Source organism: Ovis aries, chromosome 3, assembly GCF_016772045.2.
Source record: "Ovis aries strain OAR_USU_Benz2616 breed Rambouillet chromosome 3, ARS-UI_Ramb_v3.0, whole genome shotgun sequence".
In the NCBI taxonomy this organism is placed as follows: Eukaryota; Metazoa; Chordata; class Mammalia; order Artiodactyla; family Bovidae; genus Ovis; species Ovis aries.
The window spans coordinates 108,061,026-108,081,687 of NC_056056.1; the positions used below are offsets into that span (position 1 = coordinate 108,061,026).

Here is a 20,662-nt window from a genome sequence, read left to right on the forward strand (position 1 = left end):
TCCAATTTCTGTGCAAAAAAAGGAGACTCTCGGCACATAGTTGATGGGGAATGAGTTTGGATTTTCTTTTAGCATCATGTCTACACGTCTCGTTTGGCTGTCCTCTCAACCTGATATATCTGGGAAGTGGCTGGCCAGGGCTGGACGTGTGCTTTGAGTTGTGGGGACGGGGTTTTTTGACTGAGGAGTGCTGTCTGTTTTACGTTGGTATCCATCATCTCCCCTTGACCACCATCCCCTTGCCTCAACCTCATAGCCCTCCGGCTTACTTTATACCTGTATTGATGGTGGCAGTACCTGGCATTTATTTTGTAGCATCTGTTTGAAGTAGTAACACTTACGAGAAGGCCAGGCGATATCAGGAAACATCTTTCAATTACTACCTGGCTCATTAGTTTTGTCAAGAAAATGAAATATGGTCTGCCTTTTGACTCATTTTCAGAGAATCATAGGGGAAAGCATTGCAGTGTTGTTTGGTATCAGGAAACAGTTTGTCTCATTGTGGCACCTACCTGCCTTTCCCTGGTCATCTGGCTCCAAGTGGAAGCCCAGGCAAATGAGAGAGGATCCAAAGTTCTGTTATGACCCAGTTCAGGCTGGACAAGCCAGAGGACTGGGGGTCTTCCAATGTGCAGGCTCCAGGAAGTTGCTTGTGTTATAGACATAAAACTTTGTCTATGGGAAGAGCCTCTCGACGCTATGATCCTCTGCTCTTGCCCAGTGCCAGAAAAGGGTGACATGAGATGCAGTGTGACTTAAGGGTTGAGAGCAAGCGCTTAGAAATCACCATAAGCTGGATTCAGATTGTGGCTTTATGACTGTTTGTAGCAGGAGTCAACCTTTCTTCAGTAAAGGGCCAGCTAGTAAATATTTTAGGCTTTGCGGGCCATAGGATCTCAGTGACAACTACTCAGCTCTGCTGTTTTAGTGAAAAGGAGCCACACACGGTACATTAATGAATAGGCATGGCTGTGTTTCAATAAAACTTTCTTTACAGAAATAAGCAGTAGACTAGATTTGGCCAACAGCTGCAGTTTGCCCACCCATGATCTAGAGAATGTGGCACCTATAAATTACTTTAATTCAAGTTTCTTCTGAATATTAAAAGAGACAATGTATGTAGCAAAACACTTCCCACATGCTTGGCATATGACAAAATGCCGAGTATCTACTACTGCCAAATATCTACTACTTGAAAATAGTAGATATTTTAATATTACTAGCAAAATATTAAAGTGCTGTATATCATATAATTTAAGATGCCATTTGTTGTAGGATGCATATGGATTTCAGTTGTTAAAATGTGATAAAAAATCTTAGGGTTGATAAAACTTAGTAACAGTAATTAATTATAGTAACAAAGTTATATTTAGAATTGAGGTATTTTTCTACCAGTGATAATTTAACTCATCTGACATTTCTCTGTGATGTTTTTCTTGTCAGAGACACATGTCATGAACTCCTGGGACATGTCCCTCTGCTGGCAGATCCTAAGTTTGCTCAGTTTTCGCAAGAAATAGGCCTGGCATCTCTGGGAGCGTCGGATGAAGATGTTCAGAAACTAGCCACAGTGAGTTCCTTTTCAACCCGAAACCCATTCTGTTTATGTCCATTTGTAAGATGAAGAAAGCTTTGGAGGTACTGTGAATAATAGGGCACATTCTGGAGAGGATATGGCAACTTTATTTCCCCCACGTGTGTTCCTCTGTAGCACAATGGGTACTTGGTTTATTAACTGCCAAAATCTTTGTATTTCATCCTTCTCATTCAGGGGCTAGCTAGCTAGTAACCGTTTTAGGCCTGTAGGTCCGGAGGTCTCTTTCATAACTGCTTAGCTCAGCTAGTGTGATGTAAACGCAGCCACAGACAGCATGCAAGTGAACGCGTGGTTGGATTTCAGGAAGACTCTGTTTACGAAAGCTGGCAGTGGGCCGGACTTGGCCCGTTTGCTGGCTCTCGTGTTGCTGCTGCTGCTCAGGTGCTTCAGTCGTGTCCAGCTCCTTGTGACCCCGTGAGCTGTAGCTCTCCAGGCTCCCCTGTCCATGGGATTTCTTCAGGCAAGAGTGCTGGAGTGGGTTGTCATGTCCTTCTCCAGGGGACCTTCCCAACCCCGGGACTGAACCCTCATCTGTTACGTCTCCTGCATTGGCAGGCGGATTCTTTACCACCAGCACCACCTGGGAAGCCCCTTGTTCCAGTTCAATGCTTGCTTTCTAGAATTGTTTGTAATAGTGAAAAGTATGCATTTAAGTAGGAGTTGTGCGCAGGAGACGTGAGACATGGGTTTGGTCCCTGGGTCAGGAAAATCCCCTGGAGGAGGGCATGGCAACCCCCTCCAGTACTCTTGCCTGGAGAATCCCATGGATGGAGGAGCCTGGTGGGCTACAGTCCATGGGGTCACACAGAGTTGGACACGACTGAAGCGACTTAGCATGCATGCAGGAGTTGTACTTGGGATCATTTCTGACTAGTCAGTATGGGTTTTTCAGACTCAATTTGAGCCAGCATTAAGCAGCTCATGCTAAACAATTATTATAAGTACAAAACCAGAGAAGGATTGAATAGATACTATAATCTCAGCAAGGTTCTTTGCAAAACAAGTCATATGAGAAGAAAGGTGTAATGTTGGCAGCTACCTTTAAGCTGCTGAAGAGCCCAGTCCAGCAAACTCATATGCTTTATCCTAGCCCCATATGAAGAGGCCAGAGTAACAAACTCACTTACCTACAGGGGACAGTCTGTTGACAACAATGAGCAAAGCTATTGGAGGAAGGAAAAACAGGATCCTAAATTGTGTGTTTGACAGACGTACATTGGTGACATATTAGGCATGCAGGAATATTCTTCACTCCCACCAGAAAATAAACGGTCTCCTAGATTTCTTAAGATGCAAAGCCCTTTTAATATATCTTTTGTTTCCTAATGTTGATAGAGACATAGAAACTGAGAAATATTATTCTGCTTAAAGAGAAATAGTGGAATAGCCATGCTGCTGGTGTCAGTGTGGCGATGAACAGGGGTTGGTGGGGGCTGCCATGAGCACGGGAGAGTGTGTGTCTTTTACAGCAGAAGGCTGCCAGATGGGAATGTAGGCCTTTGTGTTGCTGGATCTTCTAAATTTGAGAGAGATTGGAAATCTGGATTTCTAAGTGAAATTTAATGATTTAAAAATTTTAGCTCATGAAAAAAAATCTGCCATTATGAGCTGAGGAAAATATATTTGTAGACTGAATTAGGATCTGTTCTTCCAATTTGTAACCTCTGCTCTAGGAATTGCATCTCGTGTATTTTGGTTATCTATTACTATGTAACAAGTAATCCCAAAACTTGGTGGCTTAAAACAATGAACATTTGTTATCTCATAGTTTCTGTGTTTGGAAATTTGGGAGCAGCTTGGCTGAGTGGTTTTGTCTCAGGGAGTCTTTGTTTTTGCTATTAAGAAGTGGGCTAGACCTATAGATGTCTTCAGATTTGGGAAAGTTCTCCCAAGATGGCTCAGCCATGTGGATATTGGCAACTGGCTTCCTTCAGAAGAGAGAGAGGCAGAGAGGAAGAGGAGAGAGAGAGGGGAAGAAAGAGAGAAAAGGGAAGAGATAGAGATAGCTAATTTTTGAATTTAGTTTTTAATTGGAGGAAAATTGCTTTACCATGGTGTGTTGGTTTCTGCAGCACAGCAATACAAATCGGTCATAATTATACATATGTCCCTCCCCTCAGCCCAGAGCTCCCTGTACTATACAGCAGCTGCCCACTAGCTCTCCATTTTACACGTGATCGCACGTAATGGCATGTATACACAGGATACTGCATATACGTCAGCGCTACTTTCTCCATTCATCCCACCCTTTCCTTCCCCCGCTGTGTCCGCAAGTCAGTTCAGAGGTGGGTACTGAGGGAGGAAGTTGTAATGCCTTTTGTGACTTGATCATGTGTTAATCACATCAGCCACGTTCTGTTCATTAGAAGGGACTCACTCCAGTGCACACTCAAGGGGAGGACAATTCACCTCTATTGTTTGGAGAAAGGAGCATCAGAGCATTTGTTGGTGTATTTTATTTTATTTATTTATAGTTGTGCTGGGTCTTTGCTGTTGCGTGGGCTTTCTCTAGTGGCAGCGAGCAGGGGCTGCCTGCTCGTTGCGGTCCATGGGCTTCTCATTGTGGTGGCTTTTCTTGTGGAGCATGGGCTCTAAGTCACTTGGGAACAGTAGTTGTGACACATGGGGTTAGTTGCTCGGCAACATGTGGAGCCTTCCAAGATCAGGGGTTGAATTCATGTCTCCAGTACTGGCTGGTGATTCTTTACCACTGAGGCACCAGGGAAGCCCTGTAGATGTATTCTAAAACCCCCGCACCGTAAGTCCTGTTAGTTAATTCTCAAACCTTAGCTCGGCTTTAAATGCTACATTTCAGAACTTGATTGTGCCCCGCGAATTCCTTGAAATTGTCTGAAAATTCCTGACATTTCCTTTGACCCCTGTAGCTTATACTCTTGATCAGAGATGGATGGTTTGCTTGCTTGTCTTATTCTGAACAGCTGCAAACTCAGTTTAGAGGACCATGCTGAAACCAAGGATCACCTTTTCTGTCATTACAATGAACAAATTACTCCTCATCTAAAACAGGGTAAATGCAGTTTCATAGAGTTAGAAGTCTGACACACGTCTTGCTGGGCTGAGAGGAAGGTGTCAGCAGGGCTGTGTCACTCTCTGGAGGCTCTGGGGGAGACTGTCTTCTGGCCGTTTTCCCGCTGTTAAAGGCTGCCTGCATAGCTTGGCTCGTGGCTCCCTTCATCCACCAGCAACACGGCCATGCTGCATCTCTCTGGCCTTCCTGCCATTGTCACATCTCTCTCCGTCTCTCACCCACTGTTGCTTTTAAGGGCTAATGTGGGGCCTACCTGGGTAATTCACGAATTTCCCCATTCAAACTCGCTGCATAGATAGCATATTCATAGGTTCTGGATATCTTTGAGAGGGCATTCTTCTTTGCTTCTGTTTTTACATTTGCAAGGTAAAACCAACAATTGAAGCTTGAAACCTTTTTCACTAGGGCCAGTGAATTTGTAGAATAAGTTTTCCTTTGGAACTTGTATTCCTTTGCATGGTTCCAATACCCTTGGCCATGGATTGCTTTAGTTCCAGTGGTCAGAAACAATTCCATCTATTAGAGATCACTAATCATGTTTCTCTTGTTCTCTTTCTTCCTCTTTTTCAATTGTTCTTTGCCTAGAAGATACCACTTTTCTGCAGGAGCCAATTCAAGTCAACAGATAGTCTTTAAGTGGCTAAAGAATCCCAGGTTCCATGGGTGGGAATAGGGGAAAGGCAATGAAGTAGTACTTACTTCAAAAAACTCACAATCCAGTACACAAAAATACAGGAAACCCCGAGTCAGTGTTAGCTTTCATTTATATGCATAAGCAGATACATAGTAGAAGTACATTTAAGTCTTTTAAGTGTGTCTGAGTTCTGAACTCATTGTTGGAGACTGGGATGCAGAGTCAGGTTGTGGAGGATCAAAAGCCTCTCAAGGGAGAGAATAAGTCTGGAACCTCATAGTGGCTTTGACGGTTATAAAAACCAAGGAGACCATCAACTTTCAAAAGACTTCAACTTAAAGATTATGCATTTCTTTAAACACAGTGGAGAGTTGGAGCCTGATCTCCTCTTTTCCTGACCTTGCTGGAGCAGATCTTGCATGAGCAATTCTCTTTGATTTTCTGTCTCTCACAAGCCCTGCAGTTCCATTTTTCTCAATTTTATAGACTGCCCACTTACTTTGAAAAGTATTTTGTGGACCAAGGAAAAATTTGGAAAGTTTTACCCGCACAATGGGGAGAATATAGAGGAAGACAGATTCCCAGCGTGAGGAGACTAGCAAGGTTTTGTGCTGAAATAATACTGTACTGCCATTGACTTCCAACACCACATCTTATCCCTCAGTTAAAACAAAATGAATCAAAAACTGCTGGAATTTGGCTTGAAAGAAAACAGATTCCATCTAGGCAAGTTCATAGTAAACCTGGGAATAAATAACCTATTGGATGGCACACATATTAAGGACTATCAAGCCATATGCTGAAGCTAGAAGCTCAATTTAATGACTCTGTTGCAAGGACTAAGAGATTAAGAGGTAAAGCCTCAATGAGAAGGGTAAAAAGACCAATGGCGGAGGAAGAGTGGTGGTTAGTGAGGCCTCTTAGCTGTCCAGATGAGAAACGGAGGTATTATTAGCTGATTTCCTCCAAGTAGTTTCCATTAAGTCTCCTGAAAAAGTATTAGAGCAAAATGAGAGATGAGATGTACCAAAGGAGAAAAATCCATAGAGAGGACAAATGGAAAAGCACAGAAATCACTATTTATGCAGAAAAATGAGACAGCCCTTATTATTCTTTTACTCTAGGTAAGATTTATATTATTAATGACTGTTTATATACTGCCTCCCTTTCCTTGTTTAGTCAATTTAAGCACTTAGGAAAAGGAGAGTCACGCCTGGTAAAAGTAGATACTTAATAACTTTCTGTGGTGTGCCATCAACAAATCCATCTAAGGAAGAAAGCAACCTCTGCTAAGCCTGGTGGACGCCACCAAACTCTTGTTTTGTTTAAAACAAGCTGCTTCTGAAATTCTGGGTATGATTTCAGAGGGACCAGGTTATTGCCTATAGCTACTGCCTCTTTTTGCTATATTTCTGCATGATATTTATTTTGACATTTTAATAACACTCATTTTTGAGAATGAAGCTATCTCTGCTGTTTTATGTGGGCAATGGTTGCAGCTCCCTGAGAACTCTTTAAATGAAACTCTTTTGTATCTGAATAAATTGATGGTGCTCAGTAACTGTATTTGAAATGCACTGTTATACATGTAAATAATTTGCCCTCTGGTGGATAATGAATAAGGTCACTGGATTTGGCAGCAGTACTCTTCATACTCATCATAGCTGTCCAGGGTCTGTGCATGATAGATATGCAAAAATATTCCCAATAATGCCTGCCTAGCATGTGCTGTAATTTTCAGACCAGCCGTCTCCCACAGTAGTGCTGGCTTACATGGGTTTAATAGATTAGTGTCTTCTTTAAGGGCTGTAAACTTAAATGCCTTCAGGAGCCAGACAGTAGCAAGGATGTCTGAAATAGCCTGATATAGGATAATAAGGAGTATTGGAGCCTGTGGAGAACCAGAGAATACATCTTATACCTAAAAGCCTTCACATCCAAAAATAAAAATAAAACAAAATATTCTTTAACTACAAATCTTTGTTTGCAAGCTAAAACAGAACTATAGGCTCTCAGCTGCCAGCCCTTGTATTGAAAGTTGGATTGTATTATACCATGCAGAGGGACCAGCCCATGCTGGATTCACTTCTATTTCATATTGGACATACTCAATTACCAGTTACTGGACAGCTGGCTATTTTGCCCAAGGAAAGACGGCTATTACTGTGTTCACTAGAAATACATATCTTATTGCCGTTGAGAGGTGGCTGGTTTTGAATTACAACTTTAAACAGTCACAGGCATGACTGTCATACATATGTGCTGAGCATGTGTTGACGATTTATTTAACTCACTCATGAGCTAAAAGCAAAATGGTAAATTTCGCTAAGAGAAGAATTTCAGAGACCGAGACTGTCTAGTCCCTGAAAGAAGGAATTCTGAAACAAGGGGCAAAGTGTTTTATGTTCTGTGGAGCAAAGAACAGCAACCTTGAAGTTATCTTTTCTACCAGGCAGAAATCATTTGCATGCCTAGTGGACAAAAATAACTTGAAATTTATCAATCTTCACAAAATTGACACCTGACTTCCTGGCATCTGGGCCTCAATCAATATAAATAGGAAGACAGACAGAGGGTATATCCCCTATGTCAGTGGTTTTCAAATGGTAATGTGTATAAAATAACCTAGATATCTCGTTACAAGGCAGACTCTGGGCAATTAGGTCTGGAATGGGGCCTGAAATCTGGCATTTCTGATGAGATCCCAGGTACTGCTGATATACTGGTGGTCCAGAGAAGCAGGTGACCTGGTACACAGGTCTGCCTGTTAGGCAAGGCTCGGGTATGTTTTTCAGAAGGCATATGGCAATCCTTTAGCCTTAGTTCCAGATTCAATACTTTTCCTAAAAACTGGGTTCACAGGGTATTGCCAGGTAAATACTGTGCAGTGTGGCCTGAGTTTATTTAGGACTTCTCCTGAGCCTGAAAATGGAGCCTTGTGTCTCTGAGTGCCTGTCACCGGTCCCGTTTTGTGTGTCTGCTCTCGCACTCTCCTGCCACCTGCTCGCTTGCCGGATGACTTAGGCCGTTCAGTTTCACAGGAATGCACACACAGAAACTTGCTGAGCAGGCAAACTGAGGAGCCAGTCCCAGCAGGATTACTGGCTTCCCTTTCCCCACCTGTTAGGAAGTGCAAAGGGATGCTGCAGCACGCAGTGCGTCGCAGCCCACGGTGCAGACGGCTTCAGTTCCGTCTGTTCATTTCTCACGTCATAAAGGCATTTCAAACAGGCGAAGCTCTGCATCATTTGTTGGAGAAAGCAATCAGCAGAAACGCACCACAGATGTTTCCCAAGCAGGCTAAATCGGCCTCTGGCCCAGTTCGAATTTTCCCTTTACAGAGAGTTTTAGGTCATCCATTCAGTTCTGTCAACTCCAAAACATGTTTCCCTTCATTTCCTGATGAGGAGCTTCTGTCCCTGAGTCTTGGTGAGGCTGGTGAGCACAGAGTCTTGGCCAAGGGTAAGGAAGGAACAGCCAGTTGTTTCCATAATGCGTTCCCAGAATATTAGTCTCATGAAATGTTATTATGAGCTCTGTGACAGAAGGGATCCATAGACAAATATATTTGGGGAAAACTAGATTAAATGAAATAAACAACTTTGTTTTCAAAGTGTTGAGTTTTCAGGGCCTTTCCTAAAATAATGTGCAGAGTGAATCTTATAAGTGATAAAAATTTTATTTTTACAAACTGAAGTTTCTTCCATCTTAAGATGACATTGGTAGTAAGACATATCATAAATAGCTTTTTTTTAAAGGGGAAAGAAGTTTCAGTTAGCAAAATTTAAAATATTTTTTGTAAGAAGCTCTATTTTAGAAATGTTAAAATGTGAACTTGAAAATTAAGAAAGTACTGGGTTGACCAAAAAATTCATTTGGGTTTTCCCCATGTTACAGAGAAACCTGAACAAACTTTTTGGCCAACCCAGTAATTAGATGGTTGCTAAAGTCTCTTTTCATGGAAGACATATTAGCATCCCAAGCTATTAACATTCCAAGGAGCACAGTTTAGGAGATACAAGTCTAGATGTTCTTTTGAAAGGATGTGATTCATTGTCAGCAGAATCTCTGAATGAAAAAAAAATCACCAGCTAATTTTTTTTGTAAGAAAGGACTGTCAAAAAATGAACAATATAGGGTGCTGTTTATACTTTATAAAAACAAATAATTTATTTGTTCCAAGTAAAAAGTTTGCATTATTTGGGGCTTTTGATGGCTGTAAATGAAGTGTGTTTGAATTTCCAGGTATAACTAGGACTTTCTGTTGCTGAGAGTGGTAATGAAATGTACGGTCAGCTTTAAACTAACAACTGACTGTAATTCACATTAGAAGTGTAATCGTAAAGGGAACATTAGTTTATGAATTGCTAATGAATATTTTCCTGTCTATGGAGGACATTAGCTTGTTACCCCATCTCTTATGAGTTTGCCTACCTGGCTGGACATGGGAACTTGCAGCTTTTAAAAAGCTTATGCCCAGTTCTACTTCTTTCTGAAATGTGTTACATTAAAAATGACCATTTAATAGCTCTACAGAAAGCTTGAAATAAGCCCCAGGCTTATTTATTCCATGTAGAGTCTTTGAACTAGGTTAGGCATTTGGATCATTTGATACAAAGCTGACAAAAAGCTGGAAGGAATGCACATTTACATGTTCTTAATTGAGATGTTTGGGTGGATGATGAGTTAGTGTGCTATTTCTGAGAGTAACTTAATTAAAAATTAATAGTATCTATTCCAACTCATTACTTTCACGTTTATGTATTCTGTGCAGAGAAGAGTGGTCTTGCCCTGCAAGGAGCTCTATATTTCTTTAACCAGCCCCTTAGAGCTTCACTTCTGTCATTTGTCTTTGTTTTTGGTTTTTTTTTCCACCCCTGCCCTTGGTCTTTTTCTTACCTGCGTGCTCCAAGGCCATTCTTTCTTCTGACTGTACTCTCTCCTGAGATTGTTTATACTGGAGCTAAGGCTATTCGGCACTATCTGTATATGTTTCACTTATAATTTTCATGGTTGCTATTATAGGTGTTCGTCATCTATTTATATTATGATGAGAACACCATTGTTACTGGGAATTAAAAAGTGAGCTCTACATTGCTCACTATGTTTAGAAACAAATCTATTTGCAGTTCGGAATAGTCATCCATTTTTGCAACTCAAATCTTTGTTCATCATTTTATAACTGTATCCTAGGGGCCTCAGAGAGCCATCGTATAACTGCAGCTGAGGAAAAAAAAAAAACCAACCCAACAGCTTATTTTAGATATTTGGAAGCTCATAAAGTTAGAGCTGCTTCAATAACTGTTCATCCTGTTTGTGTGTTAAGCTCTGTGCCCACTTGACTTTACCCTCAAAAATCACTGCAAGCCAGCAGTTGGGGTCTCAGAATTTGATGAAGTTACTAGATGGATGGTTTGATGGGCAGTGCATGGTGTGGGGTAATGTTGTGGGAAGGGTCCGAACCTGAAGTGAGCCTGATGGGGTTTGGGTGCCAGCTTTGTTTTTTTCTAACTATATTGAGATGTAATTGACTTACAACCTTGTATAAGTGATATACTTATCTGTTGCAAAATGGTGTCCATGATAGTGATGGCTAACACCTGAATCTCCTCATATAATTTCCATTTCTTTTTTGTGATGAGAATGTTTAAGATCTACTTGCTTAGCAACTTTCAAGTACATAACACAGTATTATTAACTATTATCACTACTCTATACATTAGATCCCCAGGACTTGCTTGTCTTACGGCTGGAGGTTTCTATCCTTTGATCTATATCTCCCTTTCCCCTGATTCCCACCTTCTGGTAAAGTGAAGTGAAAAAGTGCAAGTCGCTTAGTTGTGTCTGACTCTTTGCGACCCCTTGGATTATAGGACTATACTGTCCATGGACTTCTCCAGGCCAGAACATTGGAGTAGGTAGCCATCCCCTGCTCCAGGGGATCTTCCCAACCCGGAGATTGAACCTGGGTCCCCCTGATTGCATGTGGATTCTTTATCAGCTGAGCCACCAGGGAAGCAACTACCGTTCTAATTTGTGTTTTGGTGAGTTCAGTTTTTTTAGAATCCACATATAAATGACATTATAGATATTTGTCTTTCTCTGAGTTATTTTGCTTAGTGTAATACCTTCATGGTCCATCGATGTTGTTGCAAATGGCAGGATTTCCTCCTTTCTCACGGCTGAATAGTATTTCACTGTGTGTGTGTGTGTGTGTGTGTGTGTGTGTGTGTGTGTGACTTCCCAGGTGGCACTAGTGATAAAGAACCTGCCTGACAATGCAGGACATGTAAGAGATGCAGATCCCTGGGTTGGAAAGATCCCCTGGAGGAGGGCATGGCAGCCCATTTCAGTATTCTTGCCTGAAGAATCCCGTGGACAGAGGAGCCTAGTGGGCTACAGTCCATAGGGTCGTAAAGAGTTAGACATGACTGAAGTGACCTACTGTGTTATATATATACATCTCACATTTTTATCCATTAGTCCACAAATGGACATTTAGATTGTTTTCATATTTTGGCTATTTCAAATAATGCTGTGATAAACATGGAGTGCAGATACCTCTTGAAATCTTGCTTTCATTTCCTTTGATAATATGCCCAGAAGAACGTCCGGATCATATAGTAGCTCTGTTTTCAGTTTTTTGAGGTCGCTTCGTAATGTTTTTCACAGTGTCTGCACCAGTTTACCTTCCCACCAGGAGCGCAGAATGGTCCTCTTTTCTCCACGTCCTTGTGAACACCTGGGTCTTATCTTTTGGTGACCTGAGTACCAGCTCTGTTACTTCTTGATCTTATACTCAGGGACCAACTATGTTCCCTATTTGTGCCTCAAATGTTTCCTTTAAAATGGAGATATTCTTCTTCCACTCTATGCTGAATGAAGATCATATGAGATGAAATACTTCTGTGATGTATGCTGTATTGTCTAATATAGTATATCAACATATGATATTAATCTCACTGCTGCTGCTGCTAAGTCGCTTCAGTCGTGTCCAACTCTGTGCGACCCCATAGACGGCAGCCCACCAGGTCACTCCCCAAATCCAAACTGCACCAGAGGAGTTATATTGTTGATTAATTTCAAAGTCATTTCAAGCCCCTAAATCCTCTAGTTCCTCACACAGAGCTAACGTCTTCCTGTGATTCAAAAGCTCTGACATTGAGTCCGTCTTACTTTTTCTGCTCAAAGTAAGCTGGAATGCATTCTTCAGGCACAGATTTGTACAGTCATTTTAATTTCCATAAAGATGTAGAGAAGAAGGAATTCTCTAGTTTAACAACAATAAAGTAGGTTTTCAAAATCTTAGGCTCATATTAACAGAAATATTGGTGGTGTAATTCCATTTCCAGCAAAAGCAGAGAGAGGTGATTGGGATTTTTTTTTATGAAGAAGAATAGCAAAAGTAATGTTATATTGAACTATAGGAATTTAATTACCCTATTCCACAAATGTAGTTTCCAAATAAAGGAGTCAAAAGATTTTCCAGAGCTATTCTTCTGAACAGTGATATAAAAACCCAGAACGCATTTAGTAGATGTAAAATGCATTACTGTACATTATGATCCATGGTGAAAGAAAGCATAATAAGAAACGCGACGTGAGACTGAACACATGGTGATTAAAAGTCTCTTTGAGCCCTTTGTAGAAATATTGTAATTGGCTTAGAATTTTATATATTTGTCACTGTGAGAGTGGGCATTTCTGGAACATTTCTGATGGGTGGATTTCATCCTGGGGAGAAGGCTCCCAGAAAATGGAAATACTATCATTTGAGGGCGGGGTAGGTGTCACGTAAGAACTGCCGGGAGGCTGGGAAGGAATAAATCACGGCGGGGCCCTCATCCTTCTTTAAACAGTCTTAAAGTCTGTCCTTTACAGTGTCTATAAAACATCATGAAAATTGCTAAGATGTAAACCCTAAGAATTCTCATCACAAGGAAAAACACTTTTTTCTTTTTGCTTTTTATTGTGTCTATATGAGATGGGGTTGCAAGGAGTCACACTTGACTGAGCAACTTTCACATACATACATACATATGAGAAGATAGATGAGATGCTAACTAACTTCTTATAGTAATCATTCACAATATATGTAAGTCAAACCGTTTGGCTGTACCCCTTAAATGTATACAGTTAAATATGTTGATTATGTCTCAATAAAACTGGGAAAAAACCCCATTCCCTCAGCAATGAAGAGAAGCAGGGGCTGAATTAGGGACTCCTCTATTGAGAAGTCTTTTCATAAACCTTTGTTTCTCTTTCTTATTATGCAAGTGACACATAGTCACTGTAGAGAATTTTAAAAAACAGATAAGCAAAGAAAGTAATTCAAAGATCATTTGTAATATCACAGCAGCAATAACCAGTGTTAACAATTTGGCGTATAACCTCCTAGTTTTTCTGAAAAGTTATTTAGCCACGGCAAATAAGAACTTGGTAAAGCGGAGTCCTGGCTTTGGAAAAAGAAGCAGCAAGATGTTGATCCATTGATCAAACACTTGTGCTGTCAGGAGAGACTTTACCTTTTACATCAACGGAAGAAAAAGTAAATTGGAAGTACTCTAGAAATATAGAGATTATGATTTTTCACTCAGCTAATTTGCAAAGTGCCTTAGTGAACATCAGATGCAGCTCATGAAAAAAGTTAGCACGTTTTAAAATAAGAAAATTGGTTTTCATATATCTTTTAAACTTGTCTTCAAAATTTGCATTATTCTTGTCCCCAAATTAGTGATTGCTACTTTTATCTAACCAATATTCACCCCTCCTACTGTTTTTGTTTTTTTGATAAGATCATGAACATCTTTACCCAGAGCCCTTAATCTCAGATGATCATACAGGTAAGGCGGAAACAGAAAGCTGGAATGAAATAGAGTGAACGCTCCTATATATGAGGGCTTTTCTTGAGTACGTTAGGGACTTGCTAGCAAGGCAGTATAGTGTAGTAGGTATTCGGACTGCAGGCTTCAAGGTCAAATTATGTGACTTCACGTCTGGCTGTATTGCTTACTGGTTGGATAACCTTGGATAAATTAGTTAGCCTCTCTGTGCCCTAGTTTCTTCAACCTTAAAATGAGAATAGTAATACTATCAAGTCTTGTAGCGCTATTGGGGATTCATAAGATAAGGCATTGTAAAGCTGCTTAGCACAGAGCTAGATATTCAATAAATACCAGCTAGAGTATTTGACAAATTGCACAAGTCAGTCAAACTCAAGTGCAGGAAAGACCCCTGGAGAGAACTGTGACTCTTCTGGTGATCTTGGTTAGTTCTCTAACTTTCAACTGAGCTCAGGTTTTCCCTCCTGAAATGCAGGCTGTGCAGTTTATGTTACAAAGGGGTGTAGATGGACCAGCATGCTGCTTTGGAATGGAAGGTATTTTAACCATAAATAATAAAGGGAAGGCCTCCTCCAAATTATGTCAAACTTCTCCCTGGAGATGGAAGAGGCCTCCTCGGAGCTAATAGCACACCTCCCGTGAGTGAGCATAGAGAAAGGCAAGTTGCAGGAAACAGCTGGGGAGAACAAATGAATAAATACTGTCTGTGCCAATGAGAGCACATGAAATAATGAATTCCTGACTTAACCTTCTCAAGCAGATTAGAAGCGATGCTGTTCATTGGTACATGCAGCATTCCCTTAATAGCTCAGTTCAATTCAGTCATTCAGTCGTCTCTGACTCTGCGACCCCATGGACTGTAGCAAGTCAGGCTTCCCTGTCCATCACCAACTCCTGGAGTTTCCTCAGACTCACGTCCATCGAGTTGGTGATACCATCCAACCATCTCATCCTCTGTTGTCACCTTCTCCTCCTGCCCTCAATCTTTGACAGCATCCAGATCTTTTCAAATGAATCAGCTCTTTGCATCAGGTGGCCAAAGTATTAGAGTTTCAGCTTCAGCATCAGTCCTGCCAATGAAAATTCAGGACTGATTTCCTTTAGGATGGACTGATTGTATCTCCTTGCAGTCCAAGGGATTCTCATGAGTCTTCTCCAGCACCACAGTTCAAGAGCATCAGTTCTTTGGTGCTGAGTGAGAGTCTAACTCTCACATCTATACATGAATACTGGAAAAACCATAGCTTTGACTAGATGGACCTTTGTTGGCAAAGTAATGTCTCTGCTTTTCAATATGCTATCTAGGTTGGTCATAACTTTTCTTCCAAGGAACAAGTGTCTTTTAATTTCATGGCTGCAGTCACCTTCTGCAGTGATTTTTAAGCCCCCCCAAATAAAGTCTCTTACTGTTTCCATTGTTTCCCCATCTATTTCCCATGAAGTGATGGGACTGGATGCCATGATCTTAGTTTTCTGAATGTTGACTTTTAAGCCAACTTTTTTACTCTCCTCTTTCACTTTCATCAAGAGGCTCTTTAGTTCTTCTTCGCTTTCTGCCTTAAGGGTGGTGTCATCTGCATATCTGAAGTTATTGATATTTCTCCTGGCAATCTTGATTCCAGCTTGTGCTTCATCCAGCCCAGCATTTCTCATGATGTACTCTGCATAAAAGTTAAATAAGCAGGGTGACAATATACATCCTTGATGTATTCCTTTCCTGTTTGGAACCAGTCTGTTGTTCTATGTTCAGTTCTAACTGTTGCTTCCTGACCTGCATACAGATTTCTCAGGAGGCAGGTCAGGTGGTCTGGTATTCCTATCTCTTTCAGAATTTTCCACAGTTTGTTGTGATCCACACAGTCAAAGGCTTTGGCATAATCAATAAAGCAGAAGTAGATGTTTTACTGGGACTCTCTTGCCTTTTCAATGAGCAAACAGATGGTGGCAATTTGATCTCTGAATCCTCTGCCTTTACTAAATTCAGCTTGAACATCTGGAAGTTCATGGTTCATGTACTGTTGAAGCCTGGGTTCGAGAATTTTGAGGATTGCTTTACTAGCATGTGAGATGAGTGCAATTGTGCAGTAGTTTGAGCATCCTTTGGCATTGCCTTTCTTTGGGATTGGAATGAAAACTGACCATTTCCAGTCCTGTGGCCACTGCTGAGTTTCCCAAATTCGCTGGCATATTGGGTGCAGCACTTTCACAGCATCATCTTTTAGGATTTGAAATAGCTCAACTGGAATTCCGTCACCTCCACTAGCTTTGTTCGTAGTGATGTTTCCTAAGGCTCACTGGCTCTAGGTGAGTAATCACACCATTGTGGTTATCTGGGTCATGAAAATCTTTTTTGTATAGTTCTTCTGTGTATTCTTGCCACCTCTTCTTAATATCTTCTGCTTCTGTTAGGTCCATACAGTTTCTGCCCATCTTTGCATGAAATATTCCCTTGGTATCTCTAATTTTCTTGAAGAGATCTCTAGTCTTTCCCATTCTATTGTTTTCCTCTATTTCTTTGCATTGATCGCTGAGGAAGTCTTTCTTATCCTTCCTTGCTATTCTTTGGGTAATTCTTTCCTTTTCTCCTTTGCCTTTCACATCTTTTCTTTTCTCAGCTATTTGTAAGGCCTCTTCGGACAACCATTTTGCCTTGTTGCATTTCTTTTATTGGGGGTGGTCTTGATCATTGCCTCCTGTACAACGTCACACCTCTGCCATAGTTCTTCAGGCACTCTGTCTATCAGATCTAATCCCTTCAATCTATTTGTCACTTCTACTGTAAGGGATTTGATTTAGATCTTACCTGAATGGTCTAGTGGTTTTCCCCACTTTCTTCAATTTCAGTCTGAATTTAGCAATAAGGAGTTCACGATCTGAGCCACAGTCTGCTCCTGGTCTTGTTTTTGCTGGCTGTATAGAGCTTCTCCATCTTTGGCTGCAAAGAATATAATCAGTCTGATTTCAGTGTTGACCATCTGGTGATGTCCATGTGTAGAGCCTTTGCTTGTGTTGTTGGAAGAGGATGTTTGCTGTGTTCAGTGCGTTCTCTTGGCAAAATTTTGTTAGCCTTTGTCCTGCTTCATTCTGTACTCCAAGGCCAAATTTGCCTGTTACTCTAGGTGTTTCTTGACTTCCTACTTTTGCATTCCAGTCCCTTATAATGAAAAGGACATCTTTTTTGGGTATTAGTTCTAGAAGGTCTTGTAGGTTTTCATAGAACTGTTCAACTTCAGGTTCTTCAGCATTACTGGTCGGGGCATAGACTTGGATTACTGTGATATTGAATGGTTTGCCTTGGAAATGAACAGAGATCATTCTGTCTTGTTTGAGATTGCATCCAATTTATTGCTTTCTTAATAACTCAAGAAAGCAATAAATTTGGGGTTTCTAATCTTGATTGCTCCCTCCTTGAGTTCACATTCCTGAGAATTTAAGCCAGGTGTTTGCAGTTTGGCTGTAAGATGGCTGTATTAACAGAAAAGTGTGCCATTGGAAGAATTCCAAAAGGGGTTTGCTCTAGTTTTGATGCATTTTGGATGTGTCTCCATACTTATAACACAGAGAGCCTATGTAGTGTCTAACTAGCAAGACTCATTAGAAAAGAGCCTGATGCTGGGAAAGACTGAAGACAGGAGGAGAAGGGGACGACGGAGGATGAGATGGTTGGATGGCATCACTGACTCAATGGACAGGAGTTTGAGCAAGCTCTGGGAGGTGGTGAAGGACAGGGAGGCCTGGTGTGGTGCAGTCCGTAGGGCTGCGGAGTGGGACACCACTGAGCAACTGAACAAAGAAAAATCAAGGCTTGAAAGTTCTCTGTAATAGAACCAGGGGAGATGCCCTTAAATGACATGCATGCTTTAGAAACGTTTAAATGTTTGGCTCTCACAAACACTTTTTTGGGGGCTGTTCACCTTTTCCTCTCTCAACTCTAATTAAGAAGAGCTCCTCCAAGATAAAAGTCAAGGCTATAACTGGCTAGGAAAGGGGCACTGGACTCTGCTTCTTTGCAAAGATGTTTAGTAAAGGGATGACCTTGCTGGATTCCTACTGCATCTTTTCCCTAGCTCTGATGGAATCAACTGTGGCCCATTCACATATTCATTCAGTGATTGGTCCTCTGCGACATGTCAAGCATCAGGAATTCAACTGTGAAACAGGCAGCCATGGTCCTGTTTCTTGGGGCCTTACAGTCTACTGAGGGATACAGATAAAGATTTGAATATAACAAGTGCAAAGATACGGAAAGGAAGGTGCTTGGATCAGGTTCGGGAAGGGGAATGGATGATCAGAAGTGGTTTTCTGAGGAAGACTTTCTTAGCAGTCTAATTGTTATTTTTTAATTTGCTGTGATATATGCTTACTGACAGAATAGATGTTAATACTTCAGGGAACTTTTGCTTCTCAACAGGCTATCTTCATATTGCAGAGCTCCTTAGACTGGGTTTCAGGAACTGTTGACCTGTAGTTAAATCTGCTGTCACCTATCCAGAGGGGATTCTCTGTAGAATCAGAGTCCTGGGACAAGGGATGAGTCAGTGTGAATATGACTATGGTCTTAATAACCTCAGAGCAGGGAACCTTCACCTAAACGTAAACTCTTCATTGATTTAGCGTTTGACATGTATTTATTCATTTGAGTCTCAGTAGTACTTTGAGACAGATGGGACTCATGTTATTACCTGCTGGCACACTTCCTGGTATTCACATGTTGCTATAAATACAATTGGTGCCTAATAACAATTTGGCAAGGAAAGGAGTCCCCATTTGTAGATGACACTGAGAGAAGGGAAGTGACTCGTCCAAGATCACGCATCACAGTAATGGCAGAGGCTGAGCTACTGAGCTTTCTGTGTCCTGATCTGGTGTGCCAGCCCACTTCTCAAGAGTTTAGATGTCAAGGCAAGGTGTGACCGGCTGAGACAGCAGGGCCATGTGCCTGGTGTCCTGGAGGCAAGTTATGGGTACGGAAGTGGGATTCGGGCTCTTTATTTTTTTAAAAATAAATTTATTTATTTTAATTGGGGGTTAATTACTTTACAATATTATATTGGTTTTGCCGTACATCAACAGGAATCCGTCACAGGCGTACACGTGTTCCCCATCCTGAACCCCCCTCCCTCCTCCCTCCCCGTACCATCCCTCTGGGTCATCCCAGTGCACCAGCCCCAAGCATCCAGGTTCATGCATTGAACCTGGGTTGGCGACTTATTTCATATATGATATTATACATGTTTCAATGCCATTCTCCCAAATCATCCCACCCTCTCCCTCTCCCACAGAGTCCAAAGGACTGTTCTATACATCTGTGTCTCTTTTGCAATCTCGCATACAGGGTTAAATCATGCTCCTCTCTAACGGGGTTACAAGTCAGAGTCTTCTGGTTAATGTCAGTGGGAAAAAATATAGTCTACACCTTGATGAAGCTTTAAAAAATGCCCTGTGTTTCCACTTTAGAGGCCATCACATGGAAATCCAGATTGCCAGCTGCTCTTGAAGAGACCAGTGCCTCTGGCTGTTGGACTGTCTTTATCCAAGGATGCATGTGGCCATACTTGAGTTGCTGTCCCCATTAGATGGGGTACATGATCCTGAGTTGAGAAATGAAGTTGCGTTTCCAGTCACCTGCCTGTCCATCCTTTATTGGTTAGGGGAATGGAGAGAGAAGAGAAGGATCGATATTCTAGGCAGCAGCAAACATGCCAGTTCTCTTGGTAGCCAGAGCCAGAGGATAAATTTGGTTTAATAGCTTGTCATGAGGCATCAAAGTATTTCAGGTCACACTTTCTTTACTGTCTCATGAATTCTCATTCAGTTCAGTTCAGTCACTCAGTCGTGTCTGACTCTTTGCGACCCCATGAATCGCAGCATGCCAGGCCTCCCTGTCCGTCACCAACTCCTGGAGTTCACCCAAACTCATGTGCTTTGTGTCAGTGATGCCATCCAGCCGTCTCATCCTCGGTCGTCCCCTTCGCCTCCTGCCCCCAATCCCTCCCAGCATCAGGGTCTTTCCCAATGAGTCAACTCTTTGTATGAGGTGGCCAAAGTATTGAAGTTTCAGCCTCAGCATCAGTCCTTCCAATGAACACCCAGGACTGATCTCCTTTAGGATAAACTGTTTGGATCTCCTTGCAGTCCAAGGGACTCTCAAGAGTCTTCTTCAACACCACAGTTCAAAAGCATCAATTCTTCAGTGCTCAGCTTTCTTCACAGTCCAACTCTCACATCCATATGTGACCACTGGAAAAACCATAGCCTTGACTAGACGGACCTTTGCTGGCAAAGTAATGTCTCTGCTTTTCAATATGCTATCTAGGTTGGTCATAACTTTCCATCCAAGGAGTAAGCGTCTTTTAATTTCATGGCTGCAGTCACCATCTGCAGTGATTTTGGAGCCCCCCAAATAAAGTCTGACACTGTTTCCACTGTTTCCCATCTATTTCCCATGAAGTGATGGGACCAGATGCCATAATCTTCATTTTCTGAATGTTGAGCTTTAAGCCAACTTTTTCACTCTCCTCTTTCACTTTTATCAAGAG

The 20,662-nt window shown here is 41.6% G+C and overlaps 1 protein-coding gene across 1 annotated transcript in view; it reads left to right on the forward strand.

The window, feature by feature from the left end:
• TPH2 (tryptophan hydroxylase 2) overlaps positions 1-20,662 on the forward strand; it is a 103,773-nt gene that overhangs the window by 52,802 nt on the left and 30,309 nt on the right. Inside the window, exon 8 of the mRNA XM_042246521.2 lies at positions 1,444-1,570. Coding sequence (XP_042102455.2) covers positions 1,444-1,570 — 127 coding nt within the window. The remainder of the gene's footprint in view (positions 1-1,443; positions 1,571-20,662) is intronic.